At 33.0% G+C, this 22,172-nt stretch overlaps 1 protein-coding gene across 4 annotated transcripts in view; it reads left to right on the top strand.

The window, feature by feature from the left end:
- The window catches only part of NIPBL (NIPBL cohesin loading factor), a 191,505-nt gene that overhangs the window by 96,065 nt on the left and 73,268 nt on the right, over positions 1-22,172 (top strand). For 3 of the 4 annotated variants that reach the window (XM_027092649.1, XM_027092651.1, XM_027092652.1), the window contains exon 10: positions 3,891-5,516. The exons of the other annotated variant lie outside the window; for it this stretch is intronic. In XM_027092649.1, the coding sequence (XP_026948450.1) occupies positions 3,891-5,516 (1,626 nt within the window). The remainder of the gene's footprint in view (positions 1-3,890; positions 5,517-22,172) is intronic. 4 annotated transcript variants of the gene reach the window in all.

Below are 22,172 nucleotides of genomic sequence, written 5' to 3'. Positions count from 1 at the left end.
GTTTGATTTAGATGGTTTTTCCAAATTGGTTATGCTGATTTGGCCGACCTCATATTAGTGCTGTCATCTCTAAATTGCCTTCTGACAGCTTTATTTGAAAGCCTTTGGAATTTTAGGTACCAGCTAACATTTGTATCTTGTCATTTTATATTCAACTTCTGCATTGTATGATGAGATAGTGTTTTATATATAAGCAGTTATCTTGAGATTTTGGAAAGATTAAAGGGTTGGTATGTTGCTCTAAGTTTGTAGGTGAGGTCATAAATAAAAGTAAAGTTTTCTGAAGTGGTAGTCTTACAGTCGGCCCTTGAGAGACGAAATACTTCTTTGAAATGAATTTATCACTAGTTACCACTACATTTTAGAACTACTGTATATTGTAAAATTGATATTTACTGTATTCTAAAGTTTGACACTGAGTACTTTTTTATAACTATTTTATTGCTGGTAGCAAGGAGCAAACAAGACTACTTGTGTGGTATACATGGTTTTACTGAGTGCTCTGCTCTAGTTTCTGAGCTTGTTTCCCATTATATTCATTTGTTACGAATGAATGAAGCGTTCCCCTCAATAGACCATAAATCAAAAACCTGTACCTTGTAAATAGATTAGAAGGTTTGGCAAACATGGTTGTTTGATAACTATGGAATTCAGGAAAAGAGATAGAATACTCTTAGAAATATTTTACACAGGCTGTGGTATAACCTAATACACCTCTGTTGCACACACAGAAGACACTTTTCTGGCTGCTAGATATTTATGTTCCTTTGGCCTGTTCTCTCTTCTTTGGAGAGATTTATATACACTGATAGGTTAATTCTGTGCAACCTAATATTTTATAATATTCCTGAAGGACCTTCTTCTCAGTCTTTTGCTCAAACTTTTAACATCTGTAATTACATAAATTAATTTCAAAAGGCTCTTTTTCTTTGCTTCTGGGATGAGCTGTCATAGACATTAGTATCTCCATGTGCTGAAAATTCCTGCTTTCTCTTGTTTAAGAGGGGGTTTCTTTGTTCATCTTTGCCTGTTTCATCTTTTCCCAAGGTCCACTTTCCATGTTAGCAAGTATAAGGAATGGTCTAGCTTCACTAATGTTTTTTATGATGTTAAAATATTCTTGCACTGTAACCCTGATTAGAAGTAAATTATTATCTATTGTCATTTGGAATAAGAGACTGGGATTTGGGACAGGAATAGGACAATTAGTCACTTAGCCTGTACTGTGGTTTAGGTATGGGGCTTTTTCATTTTTTAAAATTGGCTATTGTGTGTACAGTTGTTCTGCTTTTTGCTTTAAGTGTTTTCATTTATCACTTGTAGATTTAGGCAAGTGATATAGTTTGTTTCATACAAGCACAATTGAGTTCACAATTTCTTTAAGGGCCAGATATTATTTTCAAAATACCAGTATCAAGATGACAAGTGTTGTTGGTCTTAAAATTATATCTTTTTGTATGCATTTTCTTCAGGAACACCTGTATTTTGATAGCTAATTTTATGGCTCCCAGTGCTTTAGAGGGCTTACAGGTAATAGTGTCCCAAATATTAAAATTATTCTTCATAGAGATGGCTTTCCATCATTAGGTGAAGATTACTATATAATGAAGACTGATAACAAAAGTGAATAGACAAAAGTGGCCTGTGCTGATTCAGAGCCACTTTACAGGAATAAGTTCGTGGTGGAACTGAATCAGATGAAGTGAATCAGAACCTGCATGCTCTTAACGTATCCAGGAGTTCTTGCAGCAGTAATGTAATTTTTCCAGGTTTTACAGAACAGGTGTAGTACCTTTCAATAGTTGAAAAATTTGAACTTTGTATTTAGCAATATTTTATGCATAGTAGAGAAAATTATAAGATCTTCCCCAATCTTCATACACCACTCATGTGCAAATGCTTTTCATGTTTTTATTATAAATAATCATAGTATCTATAAAGATAACTAAATCGAACATGATAATTTCTTTGAAATTAAACATTTTGCTAAATTTCCATTTTAATAATGAAAGATAAATTAGAATGAGGTTAATGATCTATTAATTATTAAGTATTTTGTAATCTTTTAAAATTTAGCCTTCAAGTTATTTTAATGTTCTTCTGAAAGACAGATTGTTCATATTTATAGGATGAGCCACAGATCTCTTAAGAGAGATCTTCAGATGCCTGAGATCTATGTTATTAATAGTTCTTAAGTATGCTTAGGTTACCATTTTAATGACTTTCATGAAGCATATTTCATTGAAAAATATAAAAATCTTAGATTAGATTATACTATTTAAATTTCTAGATCCTTAAAATTTTTTTCTAAATGTTTATCATAGAAGTTTAAGGGATAAGTATAAGGTTACAAGCATCCTGTTTTTGAGGTAATAATTATTTGGTGTGCCCATTGGCAAGATATAAAGATGATTTTGTGTGGCAGAACATTCAAAAGCAAAATTCTATAAATTAGTATTCTAAGTGCTTTTTTCTTAGGTATTGATGCAGAAAGCTTCATATAAGTTCTTACCAGGTTAGTTTTAACTAGGGAAAACAGTTTAATGATAATATACTTTATTATTATCATCGTGTAGTTATTTCGCAAGTGGAGTATATGTGATGATAGATTTGACTTCTGAATTACTGAAAAAGCAGAATGGCTTAGTTCTTCAAAAAATTACTGGCAAATATCTGAAGTAAATTTTAGTAATATTTGATTAGATTGTAAGCTGTAAGGGAGTGCTACTTCTCACTTTCAAAACAAAATGATGAAACTTTGGTGTATAAAAGCATCATTACTATTAAAAACATTTTTTTCAGAACTTGGTTCCCTAATATTAAGGGGATGTTTTTAGTGGTCATTTTGACTTTTCACCTTGTGATCTTTTCCTTAAGTGATACTGTATCACATTAATGAATAGTATAAGAGAATCTAAAGATTCTCCTGAATAATAAAAAAGATTAAAAATAACTTTTAAAACAGCCAGGCAATTCAGCAAGTATCATTAAAGCAGGCAAAGTCTCAGGGTGCTATAATGTTATAGTTATATATCATGTTATGATTCCCAAGACCGAATTGGAAATTCAGTTTATAGAAAATGACCTAGGAGCCTCTTGAGTCAAGTGGAATCATGCACAGAAATACATAGCTGTTAAAAATACCATGACATTTTATTATAGTGGTAGATTTGTGTTTGTGTGTATTTTTGTCTTTAAATTGCACATAAATACTGTAAATAATTTCTTCTTAAGCCAGTATATAGACCCCTAGAACTTTATGTTGAAGAGCTGAAGCATTTTTCTTCAGTTGAAGTTGCTTAAGAAAGATAGCATTTATCTAAAAAGTTCTTATTATAATGCTTCTCATTTTTATAATTATGTTTCCTTGTCTAAAGATACTTCTAACTGTGTGTTAGCTTTTAAATTCCATTTGTGCTGTTGACACCTTGAAGAATTTGAATCCTGGATCAAAGGTTAATAACAAACTATTAAATTCTTTTTTTTTTTCTTACTCTCCTCATTTACCTATTTTCCAGTGGCATGATTTCTATTTTCTTTTGAGTTTTATTCTTTTCCATACTTCTCTTACATGTGACAAAAGCACCCTGTTTTGTATGTTGGCAAATTTGGGGCTCTTTGTAGTTTTTATTCAGTTAGCAGTTTAAATGATCTTTATACTATACTTGTTAATATTTATTGAGGTACAGCAAGCATGAATATTTCCTCAAACATTGGTTTAAAAGTATTATGCCATTCGTGCCTACTATTTTATATATGTGTATTGACATTTGCATTCACCACATTTTTAAAAAATGTGACTTTAAAAAATAGTCAAAGTCCATATGGTTTTTAATAAGATAAGAATATATGTCTATTACTGATACTGAATATTTATCTTTGAATTTCAGATAAGCCTTTGAAAAAAAGAAAACAAGATTCTTACCCACAGGAGGCTGGGGGTGCTACAGGAGGTAATAGACCAGCTTCTCAGGAGACGGGTTCTACGGGAAATGGGTCAAGGCCAGCATTAATGGTTAGCATTGATCTTCATCAGGCAGGAAGAGTGGACTCTCAGGCCTCTGTAACTCAGGATTCAGACTCCATAAAAAAGCCTGAAGAAATCAAACAATGTAATGATGCACCTATTTCTGTTCTTCAGGAAGATATTATTGGAAATCTTAAATCTACACCAGAAAACCATCCTGAGACTCCTAAAAAAAAGTCTGATCCTGAGCTTTTAAAGAGTGAAGCGAAACAAAACGAAAGTAGATTGGCAGAGTCTAAACCAAATGAAAACAGATTGGTAGAGACAAAATCTAGTGAAAGTAAGATAGAAACTAAAATTGAGGTACAAACAGAAGAACCTAAACAGAATGAGAACAGAATGATCGAATCCAGACAAAATGAGAGCACCACAGCCGAGCCTAAACAGAATGAAAACAGAGTGTCTGACACAAAGTTAAATGACAACAAACAAAATAATGGCAGATCAGAAACAACAAAGTCAAGACCCGAAACCCCAAAGCAAAAGGGTGAAAACCGACCTGAAACTCCAAAACAAAAGAGTGATGGGCATCCTGAAACCCCAAAACAAAAGGGTGATGGACGGCCTGAAACTCCAAAGCAGAAAGGTGAGGGCCGACCTGAAACTCCAAAGCAAAAAACTGAAGGTCGGCCTGAAACACCAAAACATAGGCATGAAAATAGGAGGGATTCTGGAAAGCCATCAACAGAGAAAAAACCTGAAGTGTCTAAACATAAGCAGGACATTAAATCTGATTCACCTCGGTTAAAATCAGAAAGAGCTGAAGCCTTAAAGCAGAGACCTGATGGGCGATCTATTTCTGAGTCACTAAGACGTGACCATGATAGTAAACAAAAGTCAGATGACAGGAGTGAATCTGAACGACATCGGGGGGATCAATCTAGGGTTCGAAGACCAGAAACATTGAGATCCTCTAGTAGAAATGAACATGGCATTAAATCTGATGGTTCAAAACCTGATAAAATAGAAAGAAAACACAGACATGAATCAGGGGACTCACGGGAAAGACCATCTTCTGGGGAGCAGAAAGCAAGACCTGACAGTCCTCGTGTTAAACAAGGAGATTCTAATAAATCAAGACCTGATAAGCCTGGTTTTAAATCACCAAATAGTAAAGATGACAAAAGGACAGAGGGTAACAAGAGTAAAGTAGACAGTAATAAAACACACCCTGACAATAAGGCAGAATTTCCAAGTTATTTGTTGGGGGGCAGGTCTGGTGCATTGAAAAATTTTGTCATTCCAAAAATCAAGAGGGATAAAGATGGCAATATTACTCAGGAGACAAAGAAAATGGAAATGAAAGGAGAGCAGAAAGACAAAGTAGAAAAAATGGGATTAGTTGAAGATCTAAATAAAGGAGCTAAGCCTGTAGTAGTCCTGCAAAAACTGTCTTTGGATGATGTTCAGAAACTTATTAAAGATAGAGAGGATAAATCAAGAAGTTCCCTTAAACCTATCAAGAATAAACCATCAAAGTCAAATAAAGGTAAGAATACTTACTCTGATGTCATCTGTGTTCTAGTGAGTTTTCTTTTAAGTTTTCTTTTAAGTTAAGGGTTACTATGGATTAAAAAAATGGAAATTTACAAAAATTGAAACACTACTGCATGGAAAGAACAATATAAAACAACAGTGAAATTATTTGCCGTAATAATAGATAAAAAGTTCTCATTGAAAATTCTTTTTCTCCCACCCCTACTACTCACCGTAGTCGTGATTTTTACTGTTGGTTCACAGAGAAGAGTTCCTTTTGCTGTTTAATTATTTCAGTATTTTTGAAAGTTGCTTGCTAATCAAGTGAATGATTTGAATGGATGACTGAAATAGATGTATTTAACAACTTTTTAAAAAGTTATTTTGACTGTAGAGAGAATCCATTCTCTATAATTAGGTAATAAATTGACTGAGTTTTAATTTCTAAAGTCTCAGTAAAGCTATGTGGTATAAAAAACTCAACATTATAAATTCTTTTAAGAATATTAAGTGTCTCTTAATATTGTTTTCTCACAGATCTGTCTCTGAGTTAATTACTGATGAATAGTTTGAATGTATATAGTTTAGAAAGTTATATAAAAGGTTATTTCATCTTTTTGTGGAGGAGGTGATTAGTTATGAATGTTTCATTTTTTAAAATATGTAGTTTTACCCTTTTCTGTGGAAGAGTAATAGGGAATGGTAGTTACCTCTTAAATGGGGTTAAATCATCAGTTTTAAAGGTTTTTTGGTATTTTTATTTGTTTGGGTTTTTTTTGTTTTGTTTTGTTTTTGGGGTTTTTTGTGGGTTTTTTTCTCATGGTTCTGAGTTAAATTCTCTGGTTACATAAATAGTATTGTTTCCAGGAGGAAAAAAAAGTCTTAAGTGCTGAGAATACAGTGGCAGTTTGTATAGAAAATATTATTTTGTGTTCTTTTGTATACTATTTTTTTATATATGTATATATAAAATTTAATGATGCTGTGTGGTAAGACCTGTTTAGCCCATGCAATATAAATAGATTGGGATATAGTTTTTAAGGCAACAGAGGTGATAGTTTATTTGATTTTTAAATTCATATTCTATGAAAGAAGTTCATTAAGAACTTAGATTTATACTTATTAACAAATACATGAGGGGCTTCCCTGGTGGCGCAGTGGTTGAGAGTCTGCCTGCCGATGCAGGGGACACGGGTTCGTGCCCCGGTCCGGGAAGATCCCACATGCCGCGGAGCGGTTGGGCCCGTAAGCCATGGCCGCTGAGCCTGTGCGTCCGGCGCCTGTGCTCCGCAACGGGAGAGGCCACAACAGTGAGAGGCCAGCGTACCGCAAAAAAACAAAAAACAAAACAAAAAAAAACCCAAAAAAAAAAAAAACAAATACATGAAACTCTAGAGTTGTGATGTCCAATATGACAGTCACTAGCCTCTTTAGGCTATTAAGTTTAAACTATATACAATTTAAAATTTATATTTTCAGTAGCAACATGTGACGTGTTTACCTTATTAACACAGAGAGAGAACATTTGCATCATCACAGGAAGTTGTGTAACTGCACTTAATGTATTAGGAGATACAGAAGGTGTATTGGTTATTAGTTTTGTAAAATGCCGTTGTACCTTCTCTATCAAAAAAAGTTCGTTGAAAACAGTATTACTACTAAGAACTGTATTCGAATAAATAACGTGTCACGACTAATCTGTTTTTATTCTTGTCTTCTCAAACGTTTATTTTCTCACTGTTAATTTATTTGGTTTTGTCTTTCAAAAATGAAAAAAGATTGCCTCTGAATCACTAATATTTGTACTATTTTAGTGAAGCTTTCAGATTTTAAATTACGGCTGTCAGATCTATAAAAATTAAGATTTTAGCTTTAATTAATAGTCTTTAGTATTTAACTTGAATGCATCTTTTCAGAATCGTTTAGGTAAAAGAGCTTGTTAGAATTTAGTAGCTTGCACTAGAATTGTTGTTTTTTAGATAAAGATTGTCTTTATTAATTTTCACTGAAAGTTTGGAAGTGGCTTATATATATAAACTAAAGAGTATAAGTTATACAACTTTAGAAGAGTCAGATGGAAAGATGGAAAGTGGTACCCTCTTGTCCCCTTGATCTAGACCATCTTTTTCTCCCCTGCCCTCTGTCAGCTTATTTATGCCAGCCTTGCTTTTCTAAACTCTGTTCTAACAAAGAATCCTTATAGCTGAATATCAAGAAATGAATATAGCTCCTAATTAGTAACTGCTGTATTATTTCTCCTAGTTTTTTCCACATGTGATTTCATTGCTTGTGAATACAAAGTTTTTAGTACTAATCCAGTGTTTTTCCTAAATATACCTTTTAACACAAATGTATATACTTGATATGTTGATATTAGTGAGTAACTAATCTGGGTGTGTCTGCCTGTTAGAGTATGGTGTTTGTGTGTATGCATGTGCATGTATGTATATACACACACATATATCAATATATATGCAACTATATTAAGTGAACCTTTTCATCAATGCTTAGGTTCATTTCGGGATCCCATGTAGGTATCTTTTTGGCTTTATTTATACCATAGAATTAATATCTGCTTTTCAGCAATGTACTAATTTTGCTTTTATTTTAGATCTCTGCTACTAAGTTAACAATAGCAGAGGTATATAATTGTGGACTTTTTAAATTACATGCATAGGAAGGCCAGTTGTGGATTACTGACGCTTTGTAGTACACATTACTTGGTATTTTCTTCAGAGAGTCACAGAAAATCACATATTCTGACATATTGGTGTTTTCTAAGTAAAAACTGAATATTGCTGGGATACTTTTTTGTTGATCCTTAGGGCCAGAATTCTTGGTAGGTTTTCCTTTCTTGGAAGAGCCATAAAATTTCATCTGATACCCATATTTAAAATAGCCATCCTTTAGGGTAATTTTAAATTCCTTGAATATGCTTTAAGCTGGTAAATTTTGAATGGTAGGGGTATAGGTTTATGACTCCCAGTATAGGTTACTTACTTTTGTCTGTTGTGTGAACTTATTAAATGTAAAGTGACATTGTTACATTTAATTTTATTTCTGTGGGGATCTGTGTATGCCCTAGTACCTAGCATAATACCTAGTACGTAAAAAGAGCATATTGCGCTTCCCTGGTGGCGCAGTGGTTGAGAGTCTGCCTGCTGATGCAGGGGACATGGGTTCGTTCCCCAGTCCGGGAAGATCCCACATGCCGCGGAGCGGCTGGGCCCGTGAGCCATGGCCACTGAGCCTGCGCGTCCGGAGCCTGTGCTCCGCAACGGGAGAGGCCACAACAGTGAGAGGCCCGCATACCGCAAAAAAAAAAAGAGCATATTAAATGCCTGTTTAATGAATAGACTGTATTGCTACCATGTTAGAAAAGGCTTTTGTGTGCAGATTAAAATTGTATATGTATCTTTTATGTTCCCACCTGTAGATCCTAGCTCAAAAGCTACATAATTTTCAGCTGTTCCCTGAACTTTGTAATACCTCTTTCCACCCTGTCAACTACTAGTTTTTGTTAAGCTCCAAAGGAGACCTACTCATATTCATGTCTGTTTAATTTATTCTTTACCTTTATTTTGCTCTATAGCTGTTACAAGATTGGCTCAGAATCCATTCTGTTCTGATTTCCTGGGGCTGTTATCTTCCCAGTCTTTTTACCATCACCTTGTTTCTTCCTTGCCAAGGGGAGATGGGAGTGGAGAACCAACATAACCTTTGTAAAAACTTTAAATTAAAAAAAATATCTTCTATCTATTAAAATATACTTCAAGCAGTATACTAAATGCAAAAATAATGTCTTTATGGTTAAAATATTTTTACTTAAAATATTATCCTAATATACCCTAATGTACAGTATGTCTCCAAATTAAAATATAAACTTATACCATCTTTAAGTCTGGGCATGATCATTAACTAATTTGCAGTATGTGTTGCTAACAGTGTATTATTTGTAATTACACACCATAACAATTTGATTTTGGTTTTTTACAATTCCTGAGTGTCTCAAAATACCTAAGCTTTATATCCAAGGAAATCACTTTTTCTTCTTCCTCCCCTTACTTCCTTCTTAATAGTGTATTGTTTTCCATCCTTTGCACTTACTGCTTTCAAGAATATAACATACCATCTGTTATTTGAGATCATGGCCTCTAAACTAAAAAGTTATCTAACAGCTCTAATAGTCAATAGTGTTTAAAATATAGTGCTCATTTGATTAGTTAATGATTGCAGTCATTATTAGAGGCAGTTATTTCACCTCAGTTACTACTGTAGTAAAATGTTGGTCACTAAAATTAGTTTTTGCCTTTTATGTAGCATTCATATTTTATGTAGTATTGGATTGTGTTTAGGACTCTAGGCTTCGTAAGTCTGAGAGAAAGTACTGTTTCTGAGAGTGAATTTTTGGCATAGTTTATGAATTCCTAAATTGAGAAATCCTCAGTAAAGTAGTTATGATTATAATATTCAAAATCCTTAATTATGCTACAGTAGAAATTTACTTTGGCTCATTTGAACAATATATAAAATACTTTTCTAAAAAAATAAAACTTTTAGTTTCCGTAAAGACTTTATCATTAGTTATATCTTTAGGAAGTTTTTGGAGAGTATTTATTACAGAAGTTGGCATAATACACACTTGACTTGTGATTTTAGAGCAATACTTTGAAAAATTTTGTCCATGATTTCTATTTATAGAATTTCTCTGGTTCAGATATTACTCAGTAGATAATTGATATAACTATTGATTTAAAGAGATTCATTAAGTAGAATTTTTTCATAAAAATTAAATGTATTGAAGTTTGCTAGCAGTGTTCTCTTTCCTTCCCATTCATTATCTCAGGCCAGCTAAGGTCATAGCTTCTATAAGGTTTTCTTATCTGTAGAAATAGATATATGGTTGAAGGGTGAGAGAAAACAAATGATTAATTCTAAGAGAACCCTCTACTGTTTATGAAGAAATACACATTACTCCAACATACTGAATTCTCTCATTCTAAAAAATGTCTTTGAAATCCACCCCTACAACAGCGTGGTACAGATATTAAGATAATGAATACCTACTTGATAACTGTAACATTGTATGTATATCATAGTATTATATTAAATAGTTAATATATTTTAATATTATTGTATATAGTATAATACAGTATGTTATAATACATATTATAATGTATTATAGTATATCAAGTAGGTATTCATTATCTTAATATCTGTATCAAGTTCTCGTATGGGGAGGTTTTCAGTAGTTTTTTTAAGAATTCAGTATGTTAGAGTAATATATATTAGAGTTAACAGTATATGCTGTACTATACTATGATATAATATGATACAATATAATATGAATTTCTAAATATGGATCCTCTTCTGCACCTACAAAAAAATAGCATTCTTTGACTACTGACATGCTAACTTTTGACAATTCCATTAAGCCCATTATACATTGTAGTTCAAAGAGCACTGGAATCAGAGCCTTCAACAAATCATAGCCTTTCAAAGTTCTGATTCAGAGTTCATTCACTTTTAAAATAGAGGAACCAGTTTTTTTCCTACTTTGTGCAGTTATGAAGACCAAAGTGAATCTTATAGTCAGAGCTAAAATTTGTCTAGTTTTTTTATATAAAGAAATGTAGTCATCCCTTTTTTTTTTTTTTGCATTACACGGTCCTCTCACTGTTGTGGCCTCTCTCGTTGCGGAGCACAGGCTCTGGACGCACAGGCTCAGCGGCCATGGCTCACGGGCCCAGCCGCTCCGCGGCATGTGGGATCTTCCTGGACCGGGGCACGAACCCATGTCCCCTGCATCGGCAGGCGGACTCTCAAACACTGCACCACCAGGGAAGCCCCAGTTATCCCATTTTTAATTGAATTTATCTAATGAAGTAATTTTTTAAGATAAGTCTCACTTGTGTATACATACTTTATATTCAGTGTATATCTGAAAACATTGCTGCCATCATTTATTTCATTCCAGTTTTATTGAGATAAAATTAACATATAACGTTGTTTTAGTTTAAGGTATATAAAATAATGATTTGATATACAGTCATCTCTCGGTATCCACAGGGAGTTGGTTCCAGGACCCCTCACAGATGCTTTCAGGTCCCTATATAAAATGGTATCATACAGTCAACTCTTTGTATCCGCAGGTTCCCCATCCGCAGATATGAAGGGCTGACTATACGTATTTATTGTGAAATGATTACCACAGTAAGTTTAGTTAACATCCATCATCTCATGCTGTACATTGTATTCCCAGAACTTATTTATCTTATAACTGGAAGTTTTTACCTTTTGACTGCCTTTACCCATTTCATCCACCTCCTACAGATTGCAAAGATCAATCTGTTCTTTGCTTCTGTGAATTCTGTTTTTGTTAGATTCTACGTATAAGTGAGATCATACAGTATTTGTCTTTCTCTCTCTAACTTATTTATCTGTCTTAGCATAATGCCATCAGAGTCCACCCATGTTGTTGCAAATGGCAGGATTAACTTCTTTTTTGGTTGAGTAATATCCCATTGTGTCTATATGCCACATTTTCTTTATTCACCCATCAATGAGCTAAACAACTTAGGTTTTTTCCCCATGTCTTGGCTATTACAAATACTGCTACAGTGAAAATGGAAGTGCAGATATCTTTGAGATAATGGTTCCATTTCCTTCAGATATATAACCAAAAGTAGAATTGCCCAATCATATGGTAGTTCTATTTTTAATTTTTTAAGGAACCTCCATACTGTTTTCCATAATAGCTGTACCCATTTACATTCCCACCAGCAGTACATAAGGGTTCCCTTTTGTCCACATTCTCATCAACACTTATCTGTTGTCATTTTCATAATAACCATTCTAACAGGTGTGAGGTGATATCTCATGGTTTTGATTTTCATTTCCCTCATGATTAGTGATATTGAGCACCTTTTCATATACTTGTTGGCCATCTGTATGTCGTCTTTGGAAAAATGTCTGTTCAGATCCTCTGCCCATTTTTTAATTGGATTGTTTGGTTACTTTACGTATTGAGTTGTATGAGTTCTTCATATGTTTTAGATATTAGCCCCTTATCAGACATTGGATTTGCAAATGTTTTCTCCTATTCAGTAGGTTGCCTTGTTTTGTTGATGGTTTCCTTTGCTATGCAAAAGCTTTTTAGTTTGATGTAGTCCCATTTGTTTATTTTTGCTTTTGTTGTCTTGCTTTTGGTAAAAATCATTGCCAGGACCAATGTCAAGGAGCTTACCGCCTGTTTTCTTCTAGGAATTTCATTGTTTTGGGTCTTACATTCAAGTCTTTAATCAATTTTGAGTTGATTTTTGTGTATGGTGTAAGATAGCTGTCCAGTTTCATTTTTTTGTATGTGGCTGTCCAGTTTTTCCAACACAATTTAATGAAGTGACTATCATTTTCCCATTGAATATTCTTGGTGCCTTTTTGGTAAATTAATTGACCATATGTGCATGAGTTTATTTCTGGACTCTCTGTTCTCTTCCATTGATCTATGTCTCTGTTTTTATGCCAACACCATACCACTGAAATTGCTGTATCTTTGTAATATAGTTTGAAATCAGTAAGTGTGGTGCCCCCAGCTTTGTTCTTCTTTCTCAAGATTGCTTTACTCTTTGTCTGTTTTGTGGTTCTACACAAATTTTAGGATTGTTTGTTCTATTTCTCTGAAAAATGCCATTGGAATTTTGATAGGGATTGCATTGCATTGAATCTGTAGATTGCTTTGGGTGGTATGGACATTTTAACAATATTAATTCTTCCAGTCCATGAGGATGGAATATTTTTCCATTTATTTATGTCTTCTTCAGTTTCTTTCATCAACTATGCCTTACAGTTTTCAGTATACAGATCTTTCACCTCCTTGGTTAAGTTTATTCCTAGATGTTTTATTCTTTTTGATGAAGTTATAAATGAAATTATCTTAATTTCTCTTTCTGGAAGTTTGTTAGTGTATCAAAAAAGAACTGAATTTTGTATATTGAATTTGTATCCTGCAAATTTACTGAATTTGTTTATTAGTTCTATCAGTTGTGGTATAGTCTTTAGGGTTTTCTGTGTATAATAACATGTCATCTGCAAATAGTGACAGTTTTACTTCTTCCTTTCTGATTTGGATGCCTTTTATTTCTTTTTCTTGCCTAGTTGCTCTGTCTAGGACTTTCAGTACTATGTTGAATAAAAGTGGCAAGAGTGGCCATCCTTATCTTGTTCCTGATCTTAGAATGAAAACTTTCATCTTTTCACCATTGAGTATAATGTTAGCTGTGGGCTTGTCATATGTGGCCTTTATAATGTTGATGTACATTCCCTCTGTACCCATTTTGTTGAGAGTTTTTATTGTGAATGGATGTTGAATTTTGTCAAATTTTTTTTTATGCATCTATTGAGATAATCATGATTTTTATCCTCACTTTGTTAACGTGGTGTATCATTGATTGATTTGTGGATGTTGAACCTTCCTTGCATCCCTGCAATAAATCACATTTGATCGTGGTATGTGATCTTTTTATTGCTAATATTTTGTTGAGGACTTCTGGATCTCTATTCATCAGGGATATTGCCCTGTAATTTTTCTTTTCTTGTAGTGCCCTTGTCTGATTTTGGTATAGGGGAATGCTGGCTTTGTAAAATGAGCTTGGAGCTGTTTCCTCCTCTTCTATTTTTAGAAGAGTTTGAGAAGAATTGGTTATTAATTCTTCTTTAAATGTGTGGTAGAATTCACCAGGGAAGTCATATGTCCTGGGGTTTTCTTTGTTGGGAGGTTTTTGGGACCAGTCACCTAGTAATTGGTCTGTTCAGATTTTCTATATCTTCATGATTTAATCTTGGTAGATTATATGTTTGTAGGAATTTATTCATTCTTCTAGGTTGTCCAATTTGTTGGTGTATAATTGTTCGTAGTAGTCTCTTACAGTCCTTTGTATTTGTGTGGTATCAGTTGTAATGTCTCCCCTTTCATTTTTAATTTTATTTGAGTCTTTTTTTTTTTTCTTGGTAAGCATAGCTAAAGGCTTGTCTACTTTGTTTATCTTTTCAAAAATCCAAGTCTTACTTTCATTGATCTTTGCTATTCTCTTTTTAGTCTCATTTTTGTTTATTTCTGCCATGGTGTTTGTTATTTCCTTCCTTCTTCTACTAACTTTGGGCTTAGTTTATTCTTCTTTTTCTACTTTATTCTTCTTTTTCTACTTTATTCTTCTTTTTCTAGTTCCTTGAAGCAAGTTAGGTTGTGCTTCTGTCATTTCTTTTTCTCACTGTGTATATATATTAAGGAAAGGATCTTATGATCCCTGCTCCTAGTTTCTATATTAGGTAGTAGTAAATTGTCATTTACATAAAAAACTTCTAAAATAAAATGTTTCCTTTTGTAGTTCTTCCTCATGGTAATTTGACAACTGCACAATATCAAAACCATGATGCTTAAAACAAGAGTTTTCTTAAAATCTTTTCTTGTGCATTCTTCATTTGTAACAGTGTTCTTTCAGTTGCCTTAAACCAACTCCTTGGTATTTTGTCTTCATTAAATAAACCAATTTGCAATGGCCTAAACTGTGCAGAATATACCTATATAGTGACTGCACTTGCAGGCTGGGTGGCACTTTGTTTCATATTGAATAAAGTATAACAGGATATAAATTGGGGGTAGGCAAACTTCTTGTGTAAAGGCCCAGATAGTAAAATATGTTAGGCTTTGTAGGCCACTTATCTCTAACATTGTAGTATGAAAGCAGGGATAGACAATATGTAAATGATTGTGTGTCAGTGTATTCTAATGAAACTTTATATACAAAAACAGGTGATGGGGCAAATTTGACTCACAGGCTTTAGTTTGCTGAACATAATATAAATATAAAATTGAAATTTTATATAGGTGCATCTGATAACTAGATTCCTTATTCTGTAGCAAATGAGACTCAAAATTTGTATTTCACACTATCATTTGAGTATTAAAAAGACTGATCTAGATAGAGTTTTGAATTATTTTCCTATTTTTTATCCAATATTTATAAATGTAGTATGAAATTAGCCAAATATAATATCTTTGCCAGGATATTTAATATTTGTGAGCACTTAGTTTTATGTAGTAGAATTATATATGTTATTCGTATATTAATATATAATTGATATATTAAATATAAACATATAACAAGTGTATACAGGCTGAAATTACCTTTAAATATTTTATACTTGTTGCATGTCAATTATGAAATCTTCTCTCCCATCTTTTCATTTTGTGGATAACTTCTCTGTAATTGTCAATGTAGAACAACTAAGAACTGCTTTCAGGGTTTAAAAAAGAATTTTCAATTGGAAAAATTTCTTGAAAAATCTCATAAATTTATTCTAATGATTACACTAATCATTCAATAAATATTTATGGCCATCTTCAACATCCCATGCGTTCTGCTAGATGATGCAAACTGGAACACAAGTCTGTGACTTTATCAAGCTTATGATCTCATGGAGAATATGGGTAACTAAAGATACAGTGACAGTGTAATATTCTTAAGAAAAAAGGTGTATATGAATCCAGAGGAATAAGGAATCACATGTGTTTTTAGCACAAGGGCAGAAGGAAAAAGCACTACAAGTTTAGAGAAGTTAAACATTTGGCTAATTTAGAGTACAATGTGGCAGAAGTAAGGTAAGAGTAGATTAGTTAAAATTAAACATTGTTTTACAGCCATTAGTAGTAAAAACATAATCAGGAAATATGCCATTCCTAGTGTTGTTAGAAAATGTTTTTCTAGCATATTATAAAATAAATGTTGCTAAAATTCCCTACGTATTCAACCTAATTTAATAGTAGTTAATTGAATAGCTAATAAACATAGTTTAATACTTGATCAAATTGATTAAAATATTTAAATAACAGATGTCAACAGTGAATTTTGTTGTCCTTGATTTCATATTTTCTGGTTTCTTCGTGATCTTAAACATGTTAAATAGTTAATATTATTTTGAGCTAAATATTCCTTTCTAAAGTTTGGCATGATAAGTATATAATAGTAACATTACCACTTTTCAAAAATGGTTAAATTCATGGCATCTACTTACTTTTTTCCCGAGACATATTGAATATCTTTTAGAAGATTTCCTTTCTAATGTCTTTCCCCTTCCAGTCCATCCCACAAATTACTGCTAGAGTAACATTTCTAAAGTACATTCTGATTCTGTCCCTCCTCAAAAAGACTGTAACATCTAAACCCTACCTACTTTCATGGGCTTACCTACTTTTTCTCCCTATTGAATATCATGCTCTGTCCAGAGCAGACAGAGCTGGAATGCTGTAAAAGGGCTACCAGTTCCTAGTGCTTGTCCCCTGTTCTCCATCCTCTACCTCAGTCCACCCCATCTCTGTTGAAAACCCACTGTGTTCATGAAATACCTCCTAATCCCTCACAAATAATCATTGACCTTTTTCTTGTTTCCATAAAATATAACTTTTATTTCTTTAGGAAAATTCATCTCAAGTTGGTATAATATTAGCATTCATTTCCTTCAACTCCTGTTACAAATATCTTTTACAAAGGTGCAATGTAGTATACCTATCATTTTGCATTCTGTTTTCTTTACATTTACTATCTCTGTACTAACATTGTTCATAATTATACTTAATATGATTTACTCTTCCACTGTGTTCCCCTGTTGTTGGACATTTTGATATTACAATAGATAAAACTGATCTAAACATCTTTCTTCATAGAACCTTTTGTTATACAAATTTCCTTGGAATAAATTTCCAAGGATGGTATAAATGGGTTGAAGGATTTGAACACCATTTGCTGTGTGTTATATATTCTATCTACACTGTTAGCAGAATCTGAGTGTACACATTTCAGCAAATTGCAAGCAGACCTACAGAACTCAGAAGGAAAGCATAGATCATTTTATATCATTTCAAACAGTCTTATGCATAGCAGTTAACTCCTAAAGGCATTGCCATGTAAAGCAAAGTGGAAAACTTGATCTTTTCAATGATGATCATGAGTCAAGAAACTTGTCTTGTTAAAAAAAGATGCATAAAGTGCTTTTTTAGAAAGGTTTACATAAAAAATAATTAAAAGTAATTTCTGAGTATCCAAGGTTTTATTGTAACAGGGCTTCAAAAGTGTAGTATTGGCAACTTTTATATCAGACTTAAAAATGTAGATAATTAAGTTCTCTGATACAAGGTAGTGAATATTCTATCAACATAAGGTAGTGAATATTCTATCAACTTAAGGTAGTGAATATTCTGTCAACTTATAATGAGTAGAATCACTTTGATTTGAGTATATTATTTAAATTATAGTTTATTTTTCACTGAACCTGTAGTTTAAGAAACAATGGGCTGGGAATTCCCTGGCGGTCCTGTGGTTAGGGCTCCACGCTTCCGTTGCAGGGGGCATGGGTTCAATCCCTGGTCAGGGAACTAAAATCCCCCAAGCTGCCTGGCATGGCCAAAAAAAAAGAAAAAAAGAAACATTGGGTAGATTAAGTTAGAAGGACCTTTTCAATTTGAATTGATTCCTGTTTTGAGAAACATGGCAACCATAAAGTTTGATTGTGACCTAAGACAAATAAGATGCATGTTGTGACCTAATATGCACATACAGACACATAATAACAACACCTACCTTTACTACAGGCATAACACTAACATCTTCTCTTTCATTTTAAACATATTGCTAGTCAACACCTACAAAACTGATTCCACAACTTGCTTATGGGTCACAATCTGCAACTTGAAAAATTGCTGGCTAAAATTTAAAGGGAGACTTGCCAGTTCTTAGGTTACAGCATTCTTTATATAGTGATTATATAATGATGATTTACATTAGTTTCAGGAGTATTTCTCAAAGACCATCAGGAAGAGAATAGCTTCAAATTTGACCCTGATGACTGCTCCATAGCCACAAATGAATAACTAGTCTTTCTTTTTAAATTAAAAAAAAAAAATAATCCTGAACAAGCTTCTAGCTAATGCTTAGGATTTCTGCCTCTTTACCAAAATTATGACAACTTTAAACATGATTATCTCATTATACATCATTTCTTTTTATCCTGAACCATCACAAAAAAACATACCTTTCAGTTATTTCTTGATCCTTTTCTTCTAGAGGGTGTAGTCTACCTGATCTCCTCTTTCCTTAAATTAAGACCTCCTCTTCAGTTATAAACAGATCCAACCCCCTTATTATCCTGATGACTGTTAACATCTACTGTAGAAGATGTGAATTTCACTCCCCTCATTTTCACTCAACCAAGGAGCCTTAGCACCAAAAAGTAATATCTCCTTTTTCCTAGTTTGCTATTGCTCTTTCCAAATAATTGATAAAATACACGTCAGAGTTCTTTGTCTAAGGTCAGTGTTTTGTGACCTCAAAACTTTTATTCATCAATATTCAATGTCCCTACGTTCACTTTGGATTTTGGCTGTTAGTGCACAGTCTTCCTCTTCACCCCTTGTTCTGCATCAGATTAGGTAACGTTGGGGGTGCCTGTGGAAGGAACATTCAGTGTTCTGGTCTCATAGTTAAACCCCACGTTTTTTCAGCTTCTCTTCACGTTGCCTCCCTTTGTTTCTGCCTCCCAAATGTTAACTTTTTTCAAGGCTGTGTCATCAGCATTTCATACTCTTTGGATGCTCTTCCTATTAGTGGCTTCAAATAAAGAAGTTGACTTGCATTTAGAAACCATTTGCACCAAAAAATACATGTCTTCAAACCATATTAACTTAGGATTCCAAGAGGGGCAGATTGACAACCTGCACTTCTGAACTTTTTTTTTTCTTTTTGACCCTGATTGAAGTAAAAGATCCATTTGTGCTAGGTTATTGGAAGGATTGTCACTGAACTACATTATGCCTACTCAAGGTTTTTTTATGACTTACCAAATTTGGAGGTTTATGTGAGTTTCTTGGTTTGTTTCTGAACATGACTGGCTTCCATTGTCTGAAGCTTCAGTCCTAAAGAGTTCATTGATTGAAGTGATTTATTTTAATCTCAGGGTTTCCGCATTTAAAGAAACAGACAGAACACAATGTTAGTTATCAAATCAGTGACTCTTCGGGACTTTTAAGTCTTTTGATGACTTCTGGTTTTAATAATCTGGTAAATGTGCTAGCTAGTATGAGTGATTTATACTGGAAAACCAAGGTTGCTAAAATGTAGCACATCTAGAATTAAATGTATTCTTTAGCTTTATTAGAGCCAGAAAACAGAGATACACTGTATCTAATGGAATATATATCTACAGAAGTGTGGTGCCAAACAAAATTGTGACTAAATGGCATTATCCCTCAAGCCACTAAGTTAAAATTTTGTGGTATTTCAAACAACCTGATGTAAAGCATAAAGTAGCTGGGACGAGAGAAATGAGGTGAGAAAGATAATCATAAAGTATTAGCAGTCTGAAGGTTTTAAGAACAAATAGCTCAGCAAACAACAATAATCTCTAAAATCATCAACGTATTAAGAGGTAGCCAGTTAAACACTGTATTTGCATTATTTAAAGGACTATTTCCTACCTAATTCAGGGAAAAGAACGTAACCAGATATGTTCTAGGGATCATTTGCAGTACTCACGTTTTTTTCATTTCTCTTGAAGCTGAGTCAGTTATCCAAACTTTCATGTATTAAAGATCCTGAGTGTGAGTATGGGAATGTCAAGCATTTTATTGCTTACCCTTTATAATCAAGGGACCTTGCTGAGTCAATTTATAAAGTGTTTTATGAAAAGGAAGAAATACAGAAAATACATAAAACTGTGGAAGAGATATTTCTATTCAAAATGAGGCAGTCCACTTTTGGAGGACAGTATACTGAGAGACATTAACCATTGCTGGGTTTTTTTTTTTTTTAAGTTGGTCATCTTTAGAAGTGGAACAGTTGGTCTTTGAAATATACTGCCGTAACTTTCAGAGTTGTACAGAGGTTAAAATGATGTACAGAATAGTAGAGCTCTTAAATCTGATAGTATTATTTTTAATTTAGGGAATAAGAAATGGTAAACTACAATGAATAAACTTTGTTACCTGCTTTATCAGATATAAGACATAAATTTTCTGTATTTGGCTATTGTGCTGATTTTTTTTTTTTAAAAAGAGAACAAAGAGAGCAGAGTCCTTGTTCTTGGGATATAATAAACCATTGTAAGGAGAGTGCAAGTACCCATACATATCTTAACCCTTGATTATTTATTGTATATTTATCTGCAGAATAATTCTATGATATTTTATCAAGTCAGCATATCTTTGTGAATGGAAATTTAAGCAGAACATAACAATTAGGTAAATCTGCTTCTTAAAAAAAAATCTCATGGTGAACTAAAAGCCAAATACTTTGGGTTATCCATATTTATAGACTCCAAAAGGTTATGTTTCATGTAGTACAAAAAAGAATTTCCATTAAAAAAAATTTGGAACTGTCTTCATTTGTATAAAATATAGCAATTCTGAAATTATACAGGAAGTACATCTGTAAGTGAACATAAGTAATTGTGAACCAAAGAGTCAGAAATCATTTATTGACCATCTATATATACATACTTAATATTGTAGGTCATGTGGAAAGGGGAAGATACATACTAGAAGATATGATCCTTCCATCAAAAAACCACATATTTAGTTAGTTAGAGGTGCTCAGAGCATTAAGGACTTCTAAATGAGATGAAGAGTGTGTTTACCTTGGGGGGTTGAAGATACTGACGATCCAAAGCTAAAGTTGATTTTTTACCTCTAATAATAATCTAAAAAGTGGAGCTCACTGATAAGATACAGTTAAATTAAGAAAGACAGAACAAAGAAATGTAACATGATTTGAAAATGACACAGATAAGTTAAACTCAACATGAATATGTCACAATTCCAAGCAATGAAGTCTTTGGAATATTACTAGTCACGAATGTTACGTCTTTGTTGGGTAAAATTGTTGCTGTGCGTGTCCTTAGAAGAATAGAGGTTAACAGTTACTGAAATAACTCCATGATGTTGAATAAAAGTTTCATGATGAATAAAAAAAGGATTATTCTTCATTTGAGATTAATAATTTATGTTTCATATTCTTATATTATTAGTATTGTATATTCTTGAGGCTTTTAAATTGTCTTAATCAGTACCCATTTATTTTTGGAATTATTTATTTTTATTCTTTATTATCATTTGAATGTTATAGTCTTAATGTTGATTATAGTTACTAATACTTCCTGCTGTAAACCACTAAGGTACTCTTTGCTCCCAGTTCTTAAAATTTAGCAGGTAAGACATCATTTTTATACTTCCACTCAAAGATTTGCATGGTTAAGTTTAAATCGTCATCTTTAGGCATCAAGGACAAATTATCCTGAATAAATAACTTTTTCTAGTTCTGCTTTATTTTTAAGCTCTCAACAGGATGTTATGGATTTATTTCTTCATAGCAGCTGTTTGTGTGTTTGTGTATATGTGTGTAGGATTAAATAGTTAATATTATGTTAGTAGTTCTAATTATATTTTGTTGATATATGTTTATCCTGTCTTTACTCTTTCATGGAAAAATATGAATTTATTTCATAACAGGCTTGAATTTACTCTTTTCAGTTATTGACATTTATATATTAAAGTATTGTTTTCCATTTATCTTGCCTTTCATGTTCCTGTTATGTTCAGTTAAATGCATATTTTGGTTTATCTGTT

Source organism: Aethalodelphis obliquidens, unplaced genomic scaffold (assembly GCF_003676395.1).
Source record: "Aethalodelphis obliquidens isolate GAN/ISIS:26980383/991018 unplaced genomic scaffold, ASM367639v1 scaffold80, whole genome shotgun sequence".
Taxonomy (NCBI): Eukaryota; Metazoa; Chordata; class Mammalia; order Artiodactyla; family Delphinidae; genus Aethalodelphis; species Aethalodelphis obliquidens.
This window is presented reverse-complemented; position numbering and strand designations above follow the sequence as displayed.